Raw genomic sequence first — 27,165 nt, 5'->3', positions numbered from 1 at the left:
TGCAAGAACCATATCTTTTACTTGGTCCATAATGCATGATGCTATGCCCAGTCTCCAAGAGCCCAGAAATACCAATCCACCTTATATACTACCTCTTCCATAAAGCCTTCACAGAAGCCAGTAATAGGAATTTTCTTTCCTCTGAACCCATATAGTAATTATTGCCTATGTTAGGCAAATAGTCATGAACTGCCTGTTGGCCTCATTCTAGCTTTGAAGCACTGAGTTCTGCATTGCTAGAAAATTTTCACAAGTTAAATCTTCTCAAATAGCATATTGAATACTTACTTATGAATGAACTTATTTGATGTCTGATTTGCTTCAAATAATGAAGGTTGGGTCAGGAGTAGTAAATTGGAATAGGGATGAAATAAGATTGACCATGTGTTGACAAACTGTTTAAGCTGGGTAGTTCCCACTACTTTTGTATGTATGTAAGAAAATTTATCTATTTTGTTTAAACATTAAGTATGCTAGCTGAAGATTTGCCCCCAAAATAGGAAAGCTTTTAAAAAATCAAGACTCTGGGCAAGTAAATTTGAGCATTAAAGAATTTGCTGGTCAGGCAAAAAAGTGGCTCACACCTATAATCCCAGTACTTTGGGAGGCCGAGGTGGGCAGACAGATCACTTAAGCCAGGAGTTCAAGACAAGCCTGGGCAAAAAAGGTTAAACTCAGCCTCCACAAAAAACACTAAAATTAGCCGAGCACGGTGGCACATGCCTGTAGTCCCAGCTACTCAGGAGGCTAAGGTGAGAGGATTGCTTGACCCTGGGAGGGCGATGCTGCAGTGAGCAATGATCACAACACTGCACTCCAGCCTGGGCAACAGAGCAAGACCCTGTCTCAAAACAAAAATTTTTAAAAAATTCCTTGGCAGTGGGGTTGAGTGGGAAGGATTGGGGGCTGGGGGAGAATTATTTTTAAAGTATGAATAAGGAAAAAATTTACTACAGTAAATTACTATAGCTAATAGTATTATCTCTATTTCAGGGATCCCTAAGCCCTAGCCCTGGACACTGATCATGGTCCGTTAAGAACCAGGAGGCACAGCAGGAGACGAGCATTACAGTCTGAGCTCTGCCTCCTGTCAGATCAGTGGCAGCTTTAGATTCTCATAGGAGCATGAACCCTATGGTGAACTGTGCATGTGAGGAATCTAGGTTGCATGCTCCTTATGAGAATCTAACTAATGCCTGATTATCAGAGGTGGATCAGTTTCATCCCAAAACCATTCGGGATCCATGGAAAAACTGTCTTCCATAAAACTGGTCCCTGGTGCCAAAAAAGGTGGGGACCACTGCTCTGTATCAGTTTGTTAAAAAATTAAAAACCAGGGTGTGCCACTAAAATGTGAAAAATGAACCATATGTAGAATTCTACCTAGTCTCATCCTTAAGGCATTTGCTTTCTGAAAAAGGAAAAAAAGAAAAACACTGGTTATTTTGGTTGAATTGGGGACTGGACACTGCTAAAACACTTTCAGAAATTAAGTATGTTTGGGAATTATTTCAAAATATAACTGGGGAGAATGGGGTGAATACAGATAAAACAAGACAGGCCAGGAGTTGGTAACTGTTAAAACTGGATGATTATATAGGAATTAATTATACTTTTCCATCTATTTTTGCCTATGTCTGAACTTTTCCATAATTAAAAGTGTGTGTATGTAGGTACATGTGTGTGTGTATACACATATATATCCTTACACATATATCTTACATATATACATACACACACATATTAGTATTTACTTAAACAAATATGCCCAAAAACCAGACTGGAAGCTACTATGTCAAAATTAATAGTGGTTCTCTTTTCTCTTCTCTTCTTCTCTCTCTTTCTTTCTTTCAACAACAAACATTGCCTGATAAAACAGTAGTTCTCTTTGGGACTATAATAATGACTGTCATTACTTCGCTATCCTCTTCTGTATTTTCCCAACTTTCCCACTGAGCATGGGTTACTTTTATAACCCATACATATTATATATATGTGTGTGTGTGTGTGTGTGTGTATATATATACACATATATATATATGCGCATATATATATACACATATATATATGCACATATATATATATACACATATATATATACACACACATATATATACACATATATATATATATACACACACACACACATATATATATATATATATTTTTTTTGGGGGGGGGACAGGGTCTCACTCTGTCGCCCAGGCTGGAGTGTAGTGGAGCAACTGTGGCTCACTACAGCCTTGAACTCTTCCACTGAAGGAATCCTCCTCCCACCTCAGCCTCCAGAGTAGCTGGGAGTATAGGCTCAGGCCAACATGCTCAGCTAATTAAAAAAAAAATTTTGTAGGGACAAGAGTCTCACTATGTTAGCCAGACTGGTCTGAAACTCCTGTCCTCAAGCAATCCTCCTGCTGGGATTATAGGTATGTGCCACTATACCTGACCCATAGATAATATTTTTTTTAAGCTCTGGGGAACCTTTATAACCTAAGGTCTGCCCTAATCACATTCAAAATACAACAAAAGACAGTAAACCTTCACATAAATACCAAGCATGCGCTTCTATTTCTGTTGGTTAATTAAAAGAAGAGAAAGGAGCTAACACTTTACTGATGCACTAACCACCTACACATGGCAAGCACATTTAATCTCAAAAAAATTCCACGAGGTAGTATTCTTTTATTATTTATTTATTTATTTATTTATGAGACAGAGTCTAGCTCTGTCACCCAGGCTGGAGTGCAGTGGTGCAATCTCGGCTCACTGCAAGCTCCACCTCCCAGGTTCACACCATTCTCCTGCCTCAGCCTCCAGAGTAGCTGGGACTACAGGCGCCCACCACTATGCCCAGCTAATTTTTTGTAATTTTTAGTAGAGATGGGGTTTCACTGTGTTAGCCAGGATGGTCTTGATCTCCTGACCTCGTGATCCGCCCACCTTGGCCTCCCAAAGTGCTGAGATTAAAGGCATGAGCCACCCACCGTGCCTGGCCTCCACGAGGTAGAATTCTTACACTAGATTTATAGTTGAGGAAACAAAGGCTTACAAAAACTTATCCATCCAAGATTAACACAGTAAAGCAAGATACAAGCCCAAATCTTTTGACTCAAAAGTTCCCATTGTTTATTCTAAACCAGGACAACCGAAGTGTAGTCCATGCGCACACATACTGGTCCTCAAATACTTAAGTCCGCAAGTGTAAGGAAAGCATTTGGAAACTGTTATAGTAACTTGACAGGGTAAGTTTCTGTGACTCAGGAATCTGGTAGTAAAAAGTTGCAACATGTTTTTTGTATATCCACTTTTACTTCATTTTTCTCTTCTTTTTTAATACAGACCACTCTACTTTCAAGATACTGTAACAAATGCTTCACATTTATAGCAAAAGAAAAAATAAATTAGTTAAAATTAGATAGAAACATAGGCTTCCAAGATGATACAAAAGCAATTTCTGAAGATATGTTTTTTTCTTTCTTTTTTTTTTGAGATGGAGTCTCCCTCTGCTGCCAGGCTGGAGTGCAGTGGCACAATTTCAGCTAGCTGCAATCTCCAACTCCCTGGTTCAAGTGATTCTCCTGCCTCAGCCTCCCAAGTAGCTGGGATTACACGTGCATGCCATCACGCCCAGCTAATTTTTGTATTTTTAGTACAGAAGGGGTTTCACCATGTTGGTCAGGCTGGTCTCGATCTCCTGACCTCGTGATCTGCCTGCCTCGGCCTCCCAAAGTGCTGGGACTACAGGTGTGAGCCACCGTGCCCCGCCTTTTTCTTTTTTTTTTTTTATTTTTATTTTTTATTTATTTTTATTTTTTTATTTTCTTGAGATGGAGTTTTGCTCGTTGCCCAGTTTGGAGTACAATGGCATGATCTCAGCTCACTGCCAACTCCGCCTCCCAGGTTCAAGCGACTCTCCTGCCTCAGCCTCCTGAACAGCTGGGATTACAGGCACCTGCCATCACGCCCAGCTAATTTTTTCTTATATTTCTTAGTAGAGATGGAGTTTCACCATGTTGGTCAGGCTGGTCTCGAACTCCTGACCTCAGGTGATCCACCCACCTCAGCCTCCCAAAGTGCTGGAATTATAGGCGTGAGCCACCATACCCAGCCCTTGTAGATTTTTTTCAAGCAAAATATAAAAGAATTTTAATATTAAAAATGAAATCAAAAGTCCTATAAATCATATTAGATCTAAAAGCCTATAGGTAATATATATACATCAACACTACACATATACAAGTTTGAGGAAAAAAATTACATTTACTTCAGCTACTCAATATTTGCATATCTGATTTAGTGCAAGGCAGGATGCTGGTAATTGCAGGGGACATAAAACAGCCCCTATAAGGGCAGGCAGGCCTATGTACACAGCCAGATTAAGAGAAATGTATTTACTATTTGCTTCATTTAACAAGGATAATCAAAAATGTTCCATATTATACCTGGGACTGTGCTGGATACTGAAGATTCAAAAATGAATCAGATGCAGCTCCTGACCTTGAGGAGGTTCAGAATCTCATGGGCAACAAAGACTTGCCAGCTATTTCTTAAAGCAAATGTGGTAAGAGTTAACAGAATTATATTCAAATGCCATAGGAGCTTCCCATTTCTGCTAGGGGACTCTACGAAAGGCTTTTTAAAAGAGATGAATGCCTATTAAAAAGAATTTTAGCGACATTCATCCTTGCTTATCTATGCATTCTTCCACTGTAAAAATAACAAAGAAAAGAATACCAAGATACAGCATTTAACAAAAAAATCTTCAAAAGGGGATGATGGGCCAGGCACAGTGTCTCATGCCTATAATCTCAGCATTCACATGCCTGTAATCTTAGCATTTTGGGAGGCCAACAAGGCAGGCGGATCACCTGAGTTCAGGACTTCAAGACCAGCCTGGCCAACATGGTGAAATCCCATCTACTAAAAATACAAAATTAGCCAGGCATGATGGCACGTGCCTGTAATCCCAGCTATTTGGGAGGCTGAGGCAGGAGAATCACTTGAACCCAGGAGGCCGAGGGTGCAGTGAGTGGAGAGCATACCACTGCACTCCAGTCTAGGCAACAAGAGCAAAACTCCACCTCAAAATAAAATAAAATAAAATAGGGGGATGATGTTCTTCCTCACATCTGTAAAACACTCAATTATTCCTGAGAAGTCCTAAGTGTTCAATTTTAAAATCTAATTTTAAGTTTTAGTATTTATATTCACATAGAGTTTATGTACACCAAGTTCTCAAAATGAGTTTGAATTTTTATTATACTGAGAAAGAAGACAGGACAAAATCATGAAATCTGCAGATATTATTCAAACTTCATTCTATTCCATAATTTTATTCTCCTTCCTTGGGAAGTTTTAGTTTTTAGAAGTTCTGATAAAATTAAGTAAAACATCATATTACAAAATTTTCCCCATCATTTCTCACTGGAAATGGCAAAGAACAATGAAAGATCAATACACAAGAGCTGTAAGAAGCATTAAGATTCCCAGCCAAACACTAAATCCAGGAAGAGTTTATCGTTTATTTCTAATTCATCACGCAAGTCTTGAGAAGATTTTAAACATGAGTGAAAGAGTTATGAACTTCTATGAGCCCCACGATAGAATCTAAAAAACAAAATCAAAAAAAGCATCACTTCCTTTAAAATTCCATTAAAACTAAATTATGAAAAAATGACTGTATATCTCATTAATAACATTTTTAAAAGCAATGTGAAAAAAAACTACCAATTTCTGTTGGAGATTATTTTTAGAATGTATATGCATCAGTTCCTTTGAGCTATGTATTTCCTCTAATACAGGTATTGTGGGTGTTGGGGCAGGTGAGACTTTGCATGCCAGATTCTAAAAATCAGATACAGGACAGACAGCAACGCTGCACCGTAACAAAAATTCCTTTGGCATCTCACAAAAAGATGTGATAGTACAGCTAAGGAAGATGTCTCAGAGCATCATCTCCACCACACCTATGTCTTTCATTTCTGGATGCAGGCTTCAATCACACAACATCAAGAGAAAAGACTAAAAGCAAGACAAACTTTCTATTATGCAATTAAGCTCTTAATAAATAATGCATTTCTTTCCTTCCTCCAACCAGAGATTTTTAAAAAATTGATCTGTAGGGTGTATTTCAACTGTATCTCAAACCTCAATATCTGAGAAATAACAGGGTAATCCTAGGTTGAACATTTATCAAAGAGAGAATATTTTTGAACAAATTGATCACTTTTATTACCCAGAACAATACTGCTTTAATTATGTGGATTTATTACTTTTTTTTCCCCTCCAGGATTATATAAAGCTGGAGAGTTATCCTTTGGTACAATAGCTTCACTATCAAATAGGATTTAAAATTTACCCTTTGACATCTTCAGGATACAAGTGTAATAGTAAAATAATCACATTATTTTAATGGCACACTAAGCCCAATAAAGTAGATTAGACATGGGGTGTTGTAATATTTGAGAATACAAGTAGGGATCTCTATGCCGTGCAACAGAGCATGGTGGTTAGGAGTTCTGAGGTTAAACCACCCGCTTCAGGATTGTAAATTTGCACTTACCAGCTATACAACCCCAAGCATGCTACTTCCCTTTGCTAACTCCCCATCTGTAAAATGGAGATAATTGTACCTATGTTTCATAGGGTTATAAGAATCCAATATGATAGGCCGGGCGCGGTGGCTCACGCCTGTAATCCTAGCACTTTGGGAGGCTGAGGTGGGCGGATCACAAGGTCAGGGGTTCAAGACCAGCCTGACCAACATAGTGAAACCTCGTCTCTACTAAAAATACCAAAATCAGCAGGGCGTTGTGGTGTGCACCTGTAATCCCAGCTACTCAGGAGGCTGAGGTAGGAGAATCACTTGAATCCAGGAGGCAGAGCTTGCAGTGAGCTGAGATTGCGCCATTGCACTGCAGCCTAGGCAACAAAGTGAGACTTCGTCTCAAAAAAAAAAAAAAAAATGACAATTCATGTAAAGCATTTAGCAAAATAATACTAACAGCTGCCAAAATTCTGAGAGCTGTAACACAAATACACATAGAATTAAGGCACAGAAGACCCTACACTACTTTACCCTATGTTACACAGTCGATGAAATTCAAATGCCAATTTCTCACTTGTGTCTGTGCACTGAGCATCCTATTTACCATTTTCACTGTATCTCTAATATTCAAAATCCCAGAGAAAGGTTTTCTGCAGTACCCTCACATTGATGATGAAAACTAGAAACTACAAAACGTGTAGCCTTATTAATAAAATATCTCAACCAATTTTATCCCAACACACCACCACAGGAACAGAAATAAAGCAAAAAAACTACGAAGTCATTTGAAGGCTTGTTTTACAAAATCTTAGGTGGAATATCGATTGATAAATCCTTATTTAGCACCTGTGTGTTCAGCATTGTGTCGAGGGGAAAAACAGCTATGTGAGAAAACCACAAGTTCTAAGTAAATGAATATGAGAGTTATACAAGAGACACCAAGTTTAACTACATAGGAATAATGAGAAAGAGGACAATATCAGAAAAGGCTTTTTATTGAAAGCCAAGAAGACTAACTCAAATATGTAAGAACTGTGACAATGGTCACATTCCTTACCTGGGTCCACTCAGTCACTTTTCTACAGAGCCTACATGGAGGGTCCATTTGTTTTTTGTTTGTTTGTTTTTAAAGGCAAACCAAAATGAGGGGAGGAGCATGGTTGAACCTCAGTGATTGATAACTCATGCTCTTGAAGCATCATACTAGTCTTTAGCAATAAATGGTGCACACACGCACACACACACACATTTTTGAGACTGTGCTTCACTCTGTCGTCCAGGCTGCAGTGCAGTGGCGTGATCTCGGCTCCCTGCAAGCTCCACCTCCCAGGTAGCTGGGACAACACGCCTATCTCCTGCCTCAGCCTCCCGAGCAGCTGGGACTACAGGCGTCCACCACCACGCCTGGCTAATTTTTTTGTATTTTTAGTAGAGACAGGGTTTCACCGTGTTAGCCAGAATGGTCTCAATCTCCTGACCTCTTGATCCACCCGCCTCAGCCTCCCAAAGTGCTGGGATTACAGGCATGAGCCACGGCGCCCAGCCTAGCCGTGATTTTTTAAAAAGGGCAGGAGAGGGCTACTAAACAAAGACTATGTGAGGAAGAAAATGCAAGCAACTAGAAATGACAGGAGTCAAGAAGACAAGTTAGAAAATTACTGTTCAAATAATGGTTTCAAATGATGGCAACAAACTTTTTCAGAAAATACACCAATGGATCCAGTCAAACCACACCCTTTTAAACAAACAACTGGATGATAATATATGAACCGCCACAACACTATCAGTAATCCTGACAGAAGGCATAATTATATTGCTTAACTGGCAACTAGGGCACTCCTTCCTATTAGAACTTGGCAGTTTCAAAAAAGCAGCCAAAAAACATACTACCAAAATTTGAGGCTTTCTCGATGAGCTTAATTTCAGTCCAATTAATAAGTGCCTGCCACACCCTACATTAACAGGCACAGATTTGTTTAAATTAATCTCCCCAGGGGCAGGCTAATTCAGGGGTTAGTATTATTAGAATCTGTGTGAACAACTGGGTGCAGGTGTTCACATTACCAACAGGAGAATTAACTCTTAATCCACTTTTAGCAGATAGTCGGTGTTCGGTGAACTAATGGAATTTTTAAAGGGTGGAGTATACATGGGGACACTAATATGTAAAGCAGTGACACTGTAAGCTGAAAAATAATTTGTCTTTCTTTACAATAAGTGACTGCCATCATTCATCACAGAAAGCTACAGTCAAATTACTGTATCACAATCATCATATTATGCTACATACATGTATCTTACTGCCTCAGAATGTAACCTTTCAGAAGAAAAACAAGACTGGTTGTTTTAACAATCCTGCAAAGTAACTGAACCTCTGTAGACAGTAAATAAACAGCAGACAATGCTCCTTTAGGCCCTGAATGAAACAGGTTTGGCACAAATCTGTTCAATGTGTCCTTTCCATTTTACATAAATAAGTAAAAGGCAAATCATAGAGAGTAACTACCACTATACTGGCTTGTGACTTGCCTTAAGATGCATTTGTTTAGAAAGTTTATTTTAAATTGATCATATCGGGAGGGGGGGGGGCTTGATGGCTCACGCCTGTAATCCCAGCACTTTGGGAGGCCCAGGCGGGCAGATCACGAGGTCAGGAGATGGAGACCATCCCGGCTAACACGGTGAAACCCCGTTTCTACTAAAAAATACAAAAAATTAGCCGGGCATGGTGGCAGGCGCCCACCTACTCAGGAGGCTGAGGCAGGAGAATGGCAAACCTGGGAAGCAGAGTTTGTAGTGAGCCGAGATCACACCACTGCACTCCAGCCTGGGTGACAGAGCAAGACTACGTCTCAAATAAAAAAAAAAAAAACAACTTATTAAATTTGTATTTAAAAATTTAATGGCCAGGCCTGGTGGCTCACGCCTGTAATCCCAGCACTTTGGGAGGCCAAGGTGGGTGGATCACAAGGTCAGGAGTTCGACACCAGCCTGGCCAATACGGTGAAACCCTGTCTCTACTAAAAATACAAAAATTAGCCAGGCATGGTGGCAGGCACCTGTAGTTCCAGCTACTTGGGAGGCTGACGCAGAAGAATCACTTGAACCCGAGAGGTGGAGGTTGCAATGAACCAAGATCGCGCCACTGCACTCCTGCCTGGGCGATAGAGCGAGACTCCATCTCAAAAAAAATAAAATAAATTTAACATCAGAAAATTTACAACACATTCAAGAAAATGTTAAGTGGCCACAAATCCAAATGAGCACTACAACAATCTGACTTCTTGAAATAACTCTTCCAACTACAAGAAAAACCAACAAACAAAAACCTTTGCAATACCCAAAGTTAGTCTGAATACATCATCCCAAAACCAAACAAACCATATCCCAGGAGAACTACCATAGAGAGTAAAATTCAAAGTTTAAGATGGTCTACTGCGAACAGACTAGTCATCTATTCCTGAAGGAGTTCAATCACAGACACAGAATAATCTTGTCAAATATAACTGCCTACAAGACATCAGCACATAGTTCACAGAAGGTTATGAAGACTGCCTGCTTAGAAAGAAAACAGAATGCTCTGTTAGTGAAAGAATACTAGAAAATGGACAATTATGAACAGCACTAAATGAAACTAATGAACTTGAGAGGACTAATCTTTTTTTAACCACAATAACTTTTTTTTTAATCAGAAGAAATTGTCCCATTGAATGACAGCTGCCACTGGTACAGTCCCAGGGCAAAGATGCCATCAAAGGTTTTTTCTCTTAGCACCAGCTACCAAATCCTGGCCCCATAGCCTGAGGGAGGACCTGTGAAAGTGCTCACAATAACTTTCTAACCATTAAATCAAATATTTAATGATGAGGAAATATAAACCAAGACTATCACATTTTTTCTTTTTTCTTTTTTTTCTTTAAAGAGATGGGGTTTCACTCTATCGCCCAGGCACAATCATAGGTTACTGCAGCCTCGAACTCGGGGACTCAAGAGATTCTCTTGCCCCAGTCCCGTGAGTAACTGGGACCACAGGCGAATATCACCTTCATATATTTAAAATAAGTCCTCCATTTTATCATATGAGGTTTCAAGATGAGGGTCCAGATCAAGTGGAAAACTAAGTTCTAATGAAACATCACTCTTATTTTGTTTTTTAGCTGAGGTGAAGTGAACTCACTACAACTACTCATCCATATATAGCAACCATCAGGAATGTGTTCGTATTTACATGCTGCACAAGCAGTGATCACATTCTTGTGTGTGCGTATGTGTGTATACATGTGTATGTACATTTCTTTAACCTTTTCAATCTAGTTAAAAGTATTTTCAGTTCATAAGCATGGTATGTGTACAGACACATTTTCCCAGAACTTCTTGTAGAGGACAGGAAATCCTTCATAACATTATTACAATAGCTAAATGACAATTGTCTCCAATAGCCATATACATTTCCTGAAAAATGCTTCAATCACTCCACAAACACGTATCTCCAAACTACTGAATACAAGTTTATATTATCTTCTATCAATAGGATGGCTTATTACAAAATTTAGTAAACGTGTATTAAGTCCACGGATGTCAACTGCCATAGGCACTTTCTTGAGCTTACTGGGTCACACAAACTAAAGAAACTAAAGACATGAGCGGCATGACCACGGCAGTGCAAGATCACATTAAGGTGAAAAACCTTGAATCATGTAAAACAGGATGTCTCAACCTCAGCACAGGTGACATTTTGGGCCAGATCATTCTTTGTTGTGGGAGCTTCTTCGTATTATCGAGTATGTAGCAGCATCTCTGGCCTCTACCCACTAGATGCCAGTATCACACCCTCCCCAGGTGTGAGAACCGAAAATGTCTCCAGACATTGACAAATGTTCCCTGGGGAGCAAATTTTGGTCTAGGAATCTAAAAATTTAGTACAGTGTGTCAGTTTCAAAAGAGTATATTCTGCAACACCAAGGAAGTTCCAAAACAACTTCAGGCATTCCAAATAGCTGCTTTATACAAAACTTTCTTGGATGAAGTAAATGAAACCTTGTTACTGGAGATAGCTAATTCTTCCACATGTGCATGATTAAACACTTGTGATGATGAATCTGGGACAGGCTGGGACAGGAGCCAACAGTGACTGGGTTTTATAGTTTCGATGAATTACACCTCCTTTTAACCCTTCAGTGGACTAACCATCCCTGCCAGGGTAACTCTTTCAGCCAACCATATTCCCTGACGCCTTCCACATAGGACACTCCTGCGGGCCCTCACCTTTTGACACTGCCTCCCACCGCACTGGGGTCAACTCTCACCGAAGAGTTCCGCCACCTTCCACCACCAAACCAGCTTGTCCTTGCCACATGCCCCCAGGGCCCCAGCTCTCATCCTGGCATACCCTGTCCAGGCCCGCTCTTGACCCCTGATCCCGCCACCCCCTCCCCCATAGGGAGGTACCTGAAGTAGTAGACATCGCTCTTGCCAGCACTTAGCCCAGATTTTCGGATCACTTCCTCCTTCTTCCATCCGGGGGGGAGGGCCGGGCAGTCCATCCTCTTCCCGCTCTCCGTGGCCCGGGGTCCCCTGGGCCCCGGCCCCGCGCTCCCCGACGGGAAAGGGACCGGCTCCCGCCGGGGGGCGCCGCCGCCACCGCTGCCGCCGCCGCCGCAGCCGCCGCCGTCGCCGCCAAGGCCGCTGCCGCCACTCGGGGGACGGCCGCGGCCCCGGCCCCGGCCCCGTCCCCGTCCCCGGCCACGGCCCCGGCCCCGGCCACGGCCACAGACGCCGCCGCCCCGGCCCGCCTGCTTCCACCGCCCCCGGCCACGGCCGCCGCCCCGAGCGCCTTCCCTGCGCACGCCGCTCACCGGGGACGGGGCGAGCGCGCTGCCCTGGCCCCCCTGCTCTATGGCGGAGTCGCCGCCAGCGCCGCTGCCGCCCGCCGCGCTCTCCCCCTCCTCCTGCTCCGGGCAGCAGCGGCCTCCCCCCGGGTGCGCGCGCATCCAGCCCCCTCCCCAGCCGGCGCTGCGCTTCTTCCGTAACCGAGCCCTTGGAATCCCGGAGACCCGCCCCGCCCGCAGCGCGGCGCGCGGGGAACGCGCGCAAGCATCATAGAGCGGGAGCGCACAGAGCGGCCCTCCTGCCCGGGGCGTGGCCCCGGCCACCGCCTCTTAGGTCCTCCAAGCGCTCTGGGCGGCCATCTTGTCTCCACCTCCTCGGGGCCACGCCCCCTGCCGCGCTTTTCCGGCCCGGGCCCCCACTGGGCGCGCGGAGCCGGGAAGGTTGGTCAGGCTAGTCACCAGCTGGAGGTGTCATAGTGACTGTGGTCAGTTTGTTTCATACGGGGTAATCTCCACCATTATGTGATTTTACCTATGTTTGCTTCCCCATTAATGAATAACAAGCAAAATAGATCTTATATACTCACTAACTCGGCTATTCATTTAAGGGGATGATAGCCCCTTTTCCCGCCTCTCTGCACAAAGCTTGCAGGGGAGCTTATACTGAAGGAATGAAGCAAAGTGTCCCATTCGCGGAATACCAGTGCACCTCCTGAGCCTGGCTTCAGAGCCATTGACAGATTCTCCTGGAACCTTGTAAGGATGTAGGAAAGGAAATGATAACTTGGAATATGCCCATGAGTCAGATGTGGCTTACCTCTATATTCTTCTTAGAGTGACTAGAATCCCTAAATCCATCTAGCAATTTCCAGATGTCTTTGTCTAATACAAAAATCAATGGCCTTTTATTTGATAAATATTCCCTTATGTTGAAAGTCCAGCCTAATCTACTGTCACAAGCCTTTCGGAAACTGTGTGGGATTCTTTTCGGTCATCCAACTCATCATCCACGAATGATTTTAAAGCATAATGACAAATCGATTAAGGAAACTGATTTGAATTTTAGAAATGCATATTTTCTATAAGTTGTTGAACATTTATACAACTGTGCTATTGGAATTCAAGATAACATATTATGAAATGTTTGGAAGACTGAAAAATGTAAAGCACATGTTATCAGCCTGATGATAAGCTATCTTGGGTTTCTGTACTTATATGACCTAAAAACGAGGACCAAGTTTAACGTATAGAAAAAGTTGATTAATATAAAGAAACGAAAATCTAAAATTAATTTGGTTTATCTTTGCAGTATATGCAAACATTAACTCATACACACGAACTTGTCTGTCTCTAAACCTGACCCTAGTCTTCTTTTAATGTCCTTTAGTTGAAAGACACTAATTTATGGCTTCCTACAAGAAATTTAGAAATGTGAATCTAAAAATTCATCAAGTAAGTTCTGAGGAGAGAGATCAGTACTGGAGACATTCACATAGAAGTCGTTTGTGGCCAGGCGCGGTAGCTCACTTCTGTAATCCCAGCACTTTGGGAGGCCGAGGCCGGCGGATCGCGAGGTCTGGAGATAGAGACCATCCTGACCAACGTGGTGAAACCCCGTCTCTATTAAAATACAAAAATTAGTTGGGCGTGGTGGCGTGCGCCTGTAATCCCAGCTACTTGGGAGGCTGAGGCAAGAGAATTGCTTGAACACGGGAGGCGGAAGTTTCAGTGAGCCGAGATCGCGCCACTGCACTCCAGCCTGGGAACCGAACAAGACTGCGTCTCAAGAAAAAAAAAGTCATTTGTGAAAGTCTCAATTGAAGGAGACCCTGCAAGTAAGTAAGATCTCCAAGGAAGGGCTTGCATGGTTAATAATAAAAGGAAAGAGGATAAAGAACTGAATCTTGAGGAATGCCAATACTTAAGGTTCCACTGAAGGAATAAAGGAAAAAAATGATATTAAAGTTTGTATGACATAAGAGAGTACTCTGATTTTCGCACATAATTGAAAATAAAGGGTAAACATGAACAAAAAATCTCAGTAGAAACGGTAATTGAGACAGGTGGTTGAGACAACAGATGGAAACAGGTATACTTTTGGAAAATTCTACCTTTTCATGATGTGCAAATAAGGCTGTAGATCAAATGATATATTGGATACAAAAGCATTCTTAAAGAAATAAATCACAGGATTTTCGGGTCATTATTTTGACTTCTACTACCAGATTCCATTTGCTAAATCCCAGAAGATATAGCTTAATATTCCCTCTGTTAAGAAAAACCTCATTTAGACATATCAAAAGTGTTTTGTTTACACTTGAACTTTTCTACTGTGATACCATAGAGCAAAGTAAAAAAAAAAAACAAAAACAAAAAACAGATAAAAATAAATGCTCTTATTTATTCTCCCACTAAAAGAAAAAAAAAAAATACTCCAATTAGGGCAACAATAAATTCCAAAAGGGACTAGATTGAGATCGAAAACTGTTAATAATAGACGCTAAATACCTGAGAGAGAGACCCCTTTGTTTCTCTTAAAATACTGGACAAATAATAAACCTTTTCTAATTCTAGGAAAATGCATTTTCTATCACTCCTCCAGGAAGCATAGCAACGTTGTTTTTCTTAGGTAGTAAAGTTGTGACCAAATTTTCAATTTGGTCTCTCTTACAATGGAGAAGGCTTGCTAACTTACCTTTTGGAAAAAGTGAAAGACAAAAGCAAGACAGGATCTGGTCCACTAAATGAACAAACAGAGATGTAACCACCTGTGATCTCTGCCTCCCAGGTATAAAGGCAGGTGCTAAAACACCAACTGTCACCCCTAGAAGACTATTCATTCTTTGATTTTTCCCTTTATTGTGTAGCAGGTAAAACTGGGTGAAGTTAAGCCATTAAAGAAAAAGTTGTTTTAAAGAAAGGTGTTAATCTGGATTTTTATTTTGAAAATTAGAACACATTCAGGTAATGAAACTTCGAAGAATATTAGGAGGTGAGACTGATTTTGAGAACTATATATTCTGTCAAATATATAACCTGCATTTAAATCTTTGAGTGTGATAAAATACCCAATAAAAGCAGGGGTTTTTTGTTTGTTTTTTTGTTTCGTTTGGTCTTTGTTTTTTGGGTTTTTGTTTGGTTGATTGGTTTACTGGGTTTTTTGTTGTTGTTGTTGTTATTGTTGTTGTTGTTTTGGCCTCCTGTGTGTAACTGGTACCACAGGTACATGCCACTACACCCAGCTAATTAGGACTTTTTTTTTTTTTTCTTTTTTGGTAGAGATGGGAGTCTCCCCTTATTGCCCAGGCGGATCTCAAACTCCTGGGCTCAAGCAATCCCCCCGCCCCACTTCCCAAAGCCCTAGGATTATGGGAGTGAGCCACCGCACCCAGCTAGAAAAACGTTTCAAATACTGGAAAACCTTACTTTTTTCAATGAACATTTTTGCATGAAGGAGTAACAGGGACTTTAGGATTTTTTTCTCTTAGACGCCAAACAGTAAGGTCAGAATTTATCAAGACATTACATAGGAGTAAGGGCATAGTGAGGGGAAAAAAACATTTTCCAGCACTAATTAACAGGTTTTATGATTCACTAGTTTGGCCCAACTACTGTTCTCACCTAATTCCCAGGCACAACATGTCACGAGGCCAAATGACACTTTCAAGTGCAAGAGCTTGTAGTATGAAGAGGGCAGAGATCACTTAGTAGCCATCAAGCAGGCGGTCCAGAGGCAAAACTCCTTATGTGAGGAATTTAGAAGCAATTAGGCTCACCTATTATCTAAAGCTGGCGTCTGGGTCCAGGCTTCTTTCCCAAAAACTTGTAAGTAACTAAAATTTCTACACGTCTCCCATGCATGCATGTCAAAACTTAGTGCAACCTTTGTTGACATTAAGACACCAAAATGTCTAAAAATGTAATCATTTATCATGACCTACGTGGTTAATATGGCCCAAATTCCCTTTAAGCTCCTGCTTTAAGGTCCATAAATATCCCTAAGGAAAATCCACTCATTCCTCTTTTGCTGAGGCGCCCTGCTGTACTCATCTGCTGCATTGTTCTTTCTTTCTAATAAAACTTGCTTTTTCGAACCTGTGCTGTCTTCTGTAAATTCTTCTTACAACCCTATGACCCATGAGCCAACCACTTTCCGATGCCAGGGCTCTGACACCTCACCTGGCATAGTATAAATAAAGTTTCTTTTTGTTTGTTTTTTTGTGTTTTATAACCTTCCACTTGGAAAGACTACAGAGGAATCTTGCACTGTATAGTTCAAACTAAAACAAGAAAAGTTAATTATCTTAAAAGAAAGAGAAAACAAGAAGGGGTAAATTTTGAACCAAGGGAAAACATTTAAGAAGTGTCTGATATTTTTAAAATTTCTGTCAGTTATTACATTTGTCATAAGTAAATGTTTAGGAATAAAGGATGGAGACATGCTTATTTTATTTAACTCCCTCCCCCCCCAACAAAAGGACGGAAAACAAAACAGTGCAACCAGTAGAAAGAAAATGATCTTTAGGTTTTAGAGCCCTCAGATACCACTTAATATGCTGAACAGTGGTTTTTAACTTTAATTCTGGCTGCAAAACACCAGAATGCTAGGACATGTGATACATCAGAAATGAGAGCTGACTACTCAGTTTACAAGTGAGGGAGGAGTAGTCACTGAGTAAATCAGAAAATACATCTCACCAAAAGAGACTTTGTACCTAAAATGGCTTTCCCAAGTCTTCATGCATACCTCACAAGAGGCAAGGCAAAGACTAGAACTCCAGTCTCCTGACTCCAAGTTTAGAGGTTTATCTGCTTTCACTGCCTGTCCCACCTTCAACGGCCTCTTCACTCTCCTGCTTGCTGCTACTTCAAATTGGAAAGAGATTGTCTGTTTCTAGCCACACTCTCACCCCAACCTTCCATTTGGCTAATTTCTACTTATCTCTTAGGTTTCACCTTAGACATTACTTCATCCAAGTTGCCTTTTCTAACCTCCCCAGAAATTCCACTGCTGATTCAGTGCCCTCCAGGTTGTATACTCTGCACCACACTAGTATCCTCATCCATTTATTGTACTTCATTGAATTAGTTTTTTAATTGTCTTTTGTCCCCCACCAGCCCATAAGGCACTTTTCATATTCACCATTGCATTCTCCGTGCCTATTACTGGACTTGCCGGGCACATGGGAAGGGTTCATTAGATAGCTGATGAATACATTGAATTAATACTTTTTTTTTTTTTTTTTGAGTCAGAGTTTCGCTCTTGTCACCCAGGCTGGAGTGCAGTGGTGCGATCTCAGCTCACAGCAACCTCCACCTCCCGAGTTCAAGAGATTCTCCTGCCTCAGGCTCCTGAGGAACTGGGATTACAGGCACCTGCCATCATGCTTGGCCAATTTTTGTATTTTTAGTAGAGACAGAGATTCACTATGTTGTCCAGACTGGTCTCAAACTCCTGACCTCAGGTTACCCTTTTGTAAAAATTATATAGTCTTAAAATAATGAGCAGCATATTTACTTCTCAATGAAAGTATAATCACATGGATTATATAAAAAAGAAATTCACAGCTTGTCCAATCTTTGAAAAATTGAAAAGGTTTCCATGCCTAAGAGATATTTAACAATAAATTTGACTTTTTTTGTATAAATGTGGGGTACAAATGCAATTTTGTTACATGCATTGATTGTGTAGTGATAGTCAGGGCTTTTAAGGTATCCATCAACCATTTGATACACATTGTACCCATTAAGTAATTTGTCAGCAACCACCCTCCCCCACCCATCACTCTTCCAAATCCCCATTGTCTATTATTCCACACTCTATGTCCACATGTACGCAATAGTTAACTCCCACTTATAAGTGAGAACAGTGATATTTGACTTTCTGTGTCTGGCTTGTTTTGCTTAAGATAATGACATCCAGTTCCATCCATGTTGCTGCAAAAGACATGATTTCATTCTTATTTATGGCTGAATAGTATTCCATTGTATATATATGCCACATTTTCTTCATCCAAACATCTGTTGATGGACACTTACATTGATTCCATATCTTTGCTATTGTGAATAGTGCTGCAATAAACATATGAGTATGGATATATTTTGGATATAATGATTTCTAATAATTTATTTAACTTTGGGTAGATAACCAGAATTTAACTTTATAGTAATTAAAAATGAGGCTTAAATTCATTTTACAAATATGTTTGATTATAAAAGTTATAATGTTTTCTTTAGTCTCTTCTACATCAACTTTAACTTGAACTGTTTAGCTCCTCAAAAATATTGGAGAATATATATCATAAAAGATAATCACAAAATGACTACTTCTAAAAACTATTTCTGAATTGAAATATTTATCTGCATTCATGTTTCTGCTCATTTGACTTCAAATAATTTGACTCCTCCTAATAGTCTAAGTTACATATACTCACATGTGTCTTTGGAACCATCTACAAAGTTATCAGGGTATTTTCTTTATGGCTTTGCTCATTTCTTTTTTTTTTTTTTTTATTATACTTTAAGTTCTAGGGTACATGTGCATAACGTGCAAGTTTGTTACATATGTATATTTGTGCCATGTTGGTGTGCTGCACCCATCAACTCGTCAGCACCCATCTATTCATCATTTATATCATGTATAACTCCCCAATGCAATCCCTCCCCCCTCCCCATGATAGGCCCCAGTGTGTGATGTCCCCCTTCCCGAGTCCCAGTGATCTCATTTCTTAGCAAACTATCACAAGAAGAGAAAACCAAACACCGCATGTTCTCACTCATAGGTGGGAACTGAACAATGAGGCTTTGCTCATTTCTAATGGGCTGTAATCTGTAGTACTTTTCAGAATAGTTTAAAAACCTGATAGAGGACTCATGATTTGGCCCAGTGATCTTGTTCTGAAACACTTTCAGACTTTGTATTCCAAGTCGTTACATACCTCAAGACTCCCCAAAAAGTTAATCACAATTATATACAATTGTACACAATTGCTTCTCTCCAGGCAGCTGTTATTATTGCCACATATCCTTCTACATAGCTTGGAAGTCTGTCCTCTGGAGTGGGGGATTGGAACAACAGTGACCCAGCAACTTTCTCTGTCACCATCTGTGGCAGACACACTGGTTGGCAAAATCAAACACCCATTAGCGATTTGAGTTTCCCTTGCCCACCTTCTCTATAGAAACTAGAAAGTATAAATACTCTCCCAATCTCGCTTAGGCAAGAATAGGAGAGAAGCAAGAGTGACTGTGGGAAACTGTTTACTTCTTTATCTTAAAAAAAAAAAGAGAGACACTGGGCACACTGGCTCAGGCCTGTAATCCCAGCATTTTGGGAGGTCAAAGTGGGTGGATCACCTGAGATCAGGAGCCTGGCCCACATGGTGAAACCCCATATCTACTAAAAATACAAAAAATTAGCCAAGCACAATGATGGGCGCCTGTAGTCCCAGCAGCTCAACAGGCTGAGGCAGGAGAATTGCTTGAACTCAGGAGGTGGAGGTTGCAGTGAGCCGAGATTGTGCCATTGCACTCCAGCCTAGGCAACAGGAGCGAAAGTCCATCTCAAAAATAAATAAATAAATAAGATAAAAAAGATATGATTGGCACTCGCCTTTTGCCTTTGTTCCTGCTGGAACATGGGCAGGATTTTTGAAGCTGTGACAGCTGTCTTGCAACTATGAAGCAAAGAACATTAAGATAAAAGGCCAGCATCCTAACAATAGCAGAGCCAGAAAATGGAGAGCTGAATGACATTGTTGAGCAGCTGAACTGTCTTGCAACTGTTTATCTCCAGACTTTTTGTTATATGAGTAAGACCATGTTTGATTAAATCACTGTTTAGTTTTTGGATACCTGCAGCAGAAAGCATTTTTTGCTGAAATAAAATTTCTTCTTTTAATGGATTGTTTAAATCTTGCTAAAATTCAGGCAGCTCCTAAGCTTGAGACCTCGGTGTAAGAGATTGCAAAGAGTACAGGAAGAAGCCAGAGAGAAATATAAAGAGAGAGAACAGGGGAAAGTTGTTAGTAGGCTTTCCCCTAGTAGCAGCAGTCCAGGAGAGGTCTCTCTTTCACACCCTGGTGGAAAGAAAGGTATTCCAAGGGGCCACCTCTGCTTGGGCTCTAATTCCCTTGCTAGGCACAATGCAAGCTCCAGCTCCAGAAGGTATGGCCCAGTAAATTATCTTTGAACTTGATCATTTCATAGCAACTGTCGTCTTTTCTGAATAGAGTAACAGATATGGGGAAGGAGACCCTTGATCAGCATTTCTCCAACTGAGATCCACAGATGGACTCAGTTTGCCAATTCCCTACCACAAAATTTTAGCATAAAATTTTCATTTCAATAATAACATTTTTATTGTCTTTTAAGCCCCAACATAAGCATACAATGGACTGTCTGCATAACAATCTGGTATCTGAGTCATGTTTCCTTATTTCACTGCCCCAGCTTGATCTAGTTGGTAATAAACAATGCTACTTTGAATGACATTGACTAATGATAAAGGAACAGATGCCAACATAATATGCAAATAATGCGTTTGTGCATATGAAGACCAAGTAACTTCAGGGCACGTTGAATGAAAGTTTCGTAATCATTTCATCAGAGAAAAGTGGTGGGAAAAGTTAGTCACCTGAAGAACAAAGTGGCACCTATCGGCCAAAACCCAAACTATCTGACTAGTGTCAATCTGTGTCATCACTTTGGGATCAATAATTTAGTTTCTGGGAAAATAATAATCTATAATAGTGATTTGACTTGACTACTGTTTAATAATTTTACTTGTATTTTACTTATAAATTTATTCAATTTTTATAATTATGTAAGAGCCACATGGTTAAAATGAGTTAAATGAGGCTAAGAGTTTTATGCTTTCACATATTTATGTGACATCAGAACAATAACACAACACAGGTTGGGTGTGGTGGTTCATGCCTGTAATTACAGCACTTTGGGAGGCCGAGGCAGGAGGATTGCTTCAGTTTGGGAATTCAAGACTCAAGACCAGCATGGGCAACATAGTGCGACCTAGTCACTACTATAAACAAAACAAAAAAATTAGCCAGGCATGGTAGTGCCTGCCTGTTGTCCCACCTACTCAGGAGGCTGAGGCAGGAGACTTGCTTGAGCCCAGGAGGTCAAGGCTGCAGTGACCTAAGATGGTGCCACTGAACTCCAACCTGGGCAACAGAGTGAGACCCTGTCTCAAAATAATAATAATTCTTATTATTATTTAACTCAACACTGTGGAATAGAGTCCTCAGTAATTTTTTCCTTGAAAAAGAAATATATATCCTTGTTTTATTTTGAGAAACAGTTCTCTAATTTTCAGTCTCACCATCAAATTCTTTCTTCCTATGTGATGAGATTTCTGAGAAATTAGTAAATGTAAGCGTCTCTCGTGACCCATCTTGAAATTCTTTCTCTCCTTGGTTTATGAGACATACCCTTCTGATTCTCCTTCTATTACTTTCCAGTTCTCTTTGGTATACCTTTTTTCTTGGATAGTTCCTCAAATGATCTGTTCTCCCAGCTTCCATCTTTAGGTGCCTTGTCTGCTCCTTCTACCTGCTCTGCCTTGTCAATGTCACCTACTCACCAGCTTTAGCTACAGGAACTCACCCTTGCCTTCCAGTGACAACATGGCCAATGCGGCATCGGCGAGATCATCCTATATATACTATAGATAACCCTATAGCAGTTTTCCAGATGACAGATCACCCCATTGGCTACTTTTGAGGTCTTGAGGAGGCCCCAAAACTGGTACCCCTCTGTCCCTCCTGAGAAGTGAAACTAATTAAGAAACAAGAAGGCCAGGCGCAGTGGCTCACGCTTGTAATCCCAGCACTTTGGGAGGCCCAGACGGGCAGATCACGAGGTCAGGAGATCGAGACCATCCTGGCTACGACGGTGAAACCCCGTCTCTATTAAAAATACAAAAAATTTAGCCGGGCGTAGTGGCAGGCACCTGTAGTCCCAGCTATTCGGGAGGCTGAGGCAGGAGAATGGCGTGAACCCGGGAGGTGGAGCTTGCAGTGAGCCGAGATCACGCCACTGCACTCCAGCCTGGGCGACAGAGCGAGACTCCCTCTCAAAAAAAAAAAAAAAAGAAACAAGAAAAGGAATGAGAAAAATGACATCCAGAATAACTCCATCATGAGAAAGTATCGCTTAGAGGATGTGTGAAAGCTGAATGGGCTTGTCTCTGAATTCCAAAATTTAATGACCTAACCTACCTTGCTATAACGGGACTGTGGGCAGTGTCTCCGTCCACCTCTTGAGGTCTGGCCTTTACTCTTACATTTTGTAACATGACCAAGAATAACCAAGAACAAATATGCTAAGCAGGCAGGAAAACGCCAAAAACAGGAAGAAAAGAGAGGAAGGAGCTGAGCTACCAAGATCCAGTTCTTTCCAAATTCACCATTCACTCTACCTCTTCAGGGGATTGGGAAAAGAGACCAGGAGTGTGAAGAGAAGAAGAAGGAAAACAAACAAGCAAACAAACACTGTTTGAAAACAAGAGTAGAATGGTGACATTCCCTTTTAATGGTAATATCATTTGTGAGTGCTAAAAACTGTTTCCTTAAGTATTGTTTCAAAATCATGTTACCCCATAAATATATATCTACTACATACCCACAACAATTTTAAAAGAAAATTTAAAAATACATATGTTAAAGGGCTGGTATTTTTCTGAGAAGTTTGGAAAGTATTTAGATGAATTAATACTAAATTTAGAATACCAGATTATAAAATCTAAATGGTCCAAAAAGATAGAAGGACAAGATATTGCCATAGTATTTCAGTAAAGTAAAGCACGTTTACAGATTTCACTGGGACATATATTGTAAAGGTAGGGGTAGCACAAAGAAAGTCAGTAATGTGATTTAAAAGAAATATAATTTGATTCAGGTCTAGTTTTTGCCTAAACTTGTTTTATCATGAAACAATTAAGATAAGGAGATAGTCTCTGAACATACTTATTTTAAATGAGCCTTTTGTGACCATTGTGAGAATATATATTTTATTTGCCAAAGAAATACGACACTAGAGTATGTGTTATTTACTCTTCCAAGCTACAGCTAAACTGGTGGGGAATTGGGTTGTGCAGATGGCACTTTTTGTATGTCCCTCGCTCAGATATTCGGATTGTAGAAACAAAAGAAATAATCAGGATGTCAAATTTTAACATTCCTTTTACTCATAAATACTTTGGTGTTGCTCTTATTTCCATAAGCAGAGGACAGATGATTTTCAGCCCCGTAGAAATAGCAGAACGTGCAGGCTACTAACTTCACTTCCTTGAACTAACATTATGATATCATCACTGGATTCCTCAGCACAACAGCCTGTTCTTAACTCATACAATTGGAAAACCATTTCTTTCTGATCCTAAGTTTAGATGCTAAAAAAAATCAGTTTCTAATCCTAACTTTTAAAAAATTGCTACTAGATTCCAGGAAGTATCATCTTCCTATGTATTTATTCCAGACAAATGGCATGTTTAGAAACATTTGCAAACATTTCTGTTTGTACATGTTGAACAAGATACTGGATATTTCCTTTATATACGTCTGTTCTTTAACTTTTTGAACCATGTGCTTATATTATTTTGGACAAAATTTGACAATTTTTAAAAATTGCAACGTGATTTTCTTTTGGTACCCTTACTTACAACCTCATGATATTAAGGTTAATTATCTCTTTTTCCTGAGTAGCCAGCCCCTGTGTTAGACACTATGCATGCATTATGTTTAATCATCACAACATCATGCAAAGTAGATATTATTATCTTCAGTGTACAGATGAGAAAACTAAGGCATTGAGAGATTAAATTACCCATCGCTGTTTACCCAAATGACAAATAATAAATTTGAAGTTGAGCCTAAGTCCATCTGGTTTTAAAACCTAGGCTCTTTCAATCACACATTGTGGGTAAGTACAACTATACCTTTGTTTATATGCAATTTTAATTTTTGTACGTTAACTAATTATTCCCTGTGTGCACGTAATGTACATTTGAGTCACTGTTGTTTGTGATGGCGTTATTCCTTAAGTCGACATTTTCAGCATGTAGCTTACTATCTTCTTCAGGCTCCTAGTATATAGTATTGGAGGACTCTTCCTATTTTTCCTTTAAGTCACCTGAGGTTCAGAGATTGCTCTCGGCTGTAATTCTGAGCTAAAATACATTTTTAGCACTGAATGATAGCTCTGAACTGTTCCTGGTGTTCACTGGCAAGTCTGATTGCTTGGTGAAGGGAGAAAAAAATACCTGTTAAAGAAGGCGAGTTGTGTCTAGAAAATCAGAGTCCCTGTAGGCTCAATGACTACAGAGCTGAATGTTAGAGCAGCAGTCTTAGGAGAGACAGAGAGGAAAGCTTGCTCTTTGAGTGAGAATTATGCCCTCATTCCTTCCCCTTACTCATCTCCTTCATCTATTAATCAGGGAATTCTAATATAAGAGTTTCATGAGGATAAAAGTAAATAAAAAAATTAAAGCAATATCAAAACATTTAATGAGAAATATTTTTTCTTTAAAAGACATACAAACAGAAATGTTTGCAAATGTTTCTAAACATGCCATTTGTCTGGAATAAATACATAGGAAGATGATACTTCCTGGAATCTAGTAGCAATTTTTTAAAAGTTAGGATTAGAAACTGATTTTTTTTAGCATCTAAACTTAGGATCAGAAAGAAATGGTTTTCCAATTGTATCTTGCTTTGCAGTGTACACTAAAATAACATTTTAACATCTATACTAGATTTATTGTTAGCCACTGCAATTTGTAGAATACTGTAATTAACTGGCCCTCGATAATAAATAGCACATGAGGATGCATAAGGAAAAACTTCCAAACTAATTTTATTTTTTATTTTGTTTATTTATTTTTGAGATAGGGTCTCCCTTTCTTGCCCAGGCTGGAGTGCAATGACACAATCACAGCTCATCATAACCTCAAACTCTTGAGCTCAAGCAATCCCCCAGCCTCAGCCTCCAGAGTAGCTGGGACCAGAGGCATGTGCCACCATGCCCAGCTAATTTCTATATTTTAAATTCTTTGTAGAGACAGGAGTTTTGCTGTGTTGCCATAGCAAACTTCTGGCTTAAGCGATCCTGTTGCCCCAGACTCCCAAAGTGCTGGGATTACAGACGTGATCCACTATGCCTGGTATCAAACTAATTTTAGAGAGAAATAGAGAATTAATAGATGCATGAAAATATAAAAAGAGAAATTTGTTCTTATTTTAGCATATATCTTCTGCAAACTTTTCAAAACCAAATCATGATCTATCACAAAGGAAACAAGTAATTAGTGAAACCACAAATTAAAAAATGATAAATTTTACAGTTTTAAAAATGAATAAAAAATTATATGGTTGCCATATAAATAAGAAATAGTTTCATTAAACATTGTGTTATTTTTCTGGAGAAAGGGCAAAACAGAGACTTTTAAAACAGTGTTTCATGGGAATTACTTGAGAGGTTTCCCAAATGCATAATTTTTTTAAAGTCCAAGTTTTAGCTTTTTGTATACTTTCCATTTTAAAGCAATCTCAAACTTCCGGAAAGATTGCAAGAACATCTGTTTCCTCACTATTTTAAAATAAAATTGCTAACATGACCTTCTATAACCCCAAATATTTTAATTTGTAATTCTTACAAATAAAGGCATTCTTCTCCTTAATAATGGCAATGTAACCATCAAAATAAAGAAATTAAAGTTGATATATTACTATGATCCTCAGATGACATTCAAGTTCTGACAATTGTCTCAATGATATTTTTTGTTTTTGTTTTTGTTCTTTTGAGACAGAGTCTTGCTCTGTCACCCAGGCTGAAGTACAGTGGCATGATCTTGGCTCACTGCAATCTCTGCCTCCCAGGTTCAAGTGATTCTCCTGCTTCAGCCTTCTGAGTAGCTGATACTACAGTGAAGTGTCACTACGCCTGGCTAATTTTTTTGTATTTTTAGTGGAGATGGGGTTTCACCGTGTTAGCCAGGATGGTCTCAATCTTCTGACCTCGTGATCCACCTGCCTCTGCCTCCCAAAGTGCTGGGATTATAGGCGTGAACCACTGCGTCCAGCCATATATCATCTTTTAATTTATTGGAGGTCATTTTATGCTGCTGGCTTAACTCATTTTTGCACAGAGCTTAGCAAGCAGTTTTTTGTTTTCCTCAGGTTCTTAGTGTAATATTGAAGGACTCTTCATATTGTATTTTTCTCTAACTGAGCTGCATTTCAGAGATCATGCTCAGCTATAATTCTGAGCTTAAAGAAATGTTAATACTGAATGACAGCCCTGAGCTGTTCTCAGTATTTATTTGCCTGGGAATAAAGCATCTGTGTTAGTTTTCTTTTGCTAGATAACAAATTACCACAAATTTAGCTGCTTAAAGCAACACACATTTGTTATTACACAATTTACATGGGTCAGGAGTGTGGAAATGGCTTAACTGGGTCCTCTAATGGTCTTGTCATGGGATCCTTGGGGCATTGCTTTGCCAGCTGGAAAACTCTGTGGTCAGTGGTGCCTTTACCTGAGTTTTGCTCTGGCCTGCTGGGCTTGTTCTGCCCACTCAGCCTGGCAGGCTGCACTAAGCTTCCACTACCGGCCTGGATCTCATGTCTGCCAAGGGTGAGCCAGGCAAGGAGCAATGAGGGGTTTGTGAGCAAGCGTGGCATCTGGCTACTGCGTATAGTCAGGCATGCTGTCTGCAGTGGGGCGGGCAGCTCCAGGCCCAGCACAGGCACCAGCTCCCTGCGATGCTGCAGC

At 40.2% G+C, this 27,165-nt stretch overlaps 1 protein-coding gene and 1 non-coding gene across 2 annotated transcripts in view; both read right to left on the bottom strand.

The window, feature by feature from the left end:
• MBD2 (methyl-CpG binding domain protein 2) overlaps positions 1–12,766 on the bottom strand; it is a 70,740-nt gene extending 57,974 nt beyond the window's left edge. The window contains exon 1 of the mRNA XM_033177693.1: positions 11,996–12,766. Within this exon, the coding sequence (XP_033033584.1) occupies positions 11,996–12,537 (542 nt within the window). The 5' untranslated portion in view covers positions 12,538–12,766. The remainder of the gene's footprint in view (positions 1–11,995) is intronic.
• LOC117064275 lies at positions 10,244–10,374 on the bottom strand. The gene has a single exon (XR_004429348.1). It is a non-coding gene; the product is annotated as a small nucleolar RNA SNORA30/SNORA37 family (small nucleolar RNA).
• Positions 12,767–27,165: the final 14,399 nt, after the last annotated feature.

This window comes from Trachypithecus francoisi, unplaced genomic scaffold, assembly GCF_009764315.1.
Source record: "Trachypithecus francoisi isolate TF-2019V2 unplaced genomic scaffold, Tfra_2.0 Lachesis_group19, whole genome shotgun sequence".
Taxonomy (NCBI): domain Eukaryota; kingdom Metazoa; phylum Chordata; class Mammalia; order Primates; family Cercopithecidae; genus Trachypithecus; species Trachypithecus francoisi.
Note: the sequence above shows the minus strand (reverse complement) of the source record. Positions and strands in the feature narration are given on the sequence as shown.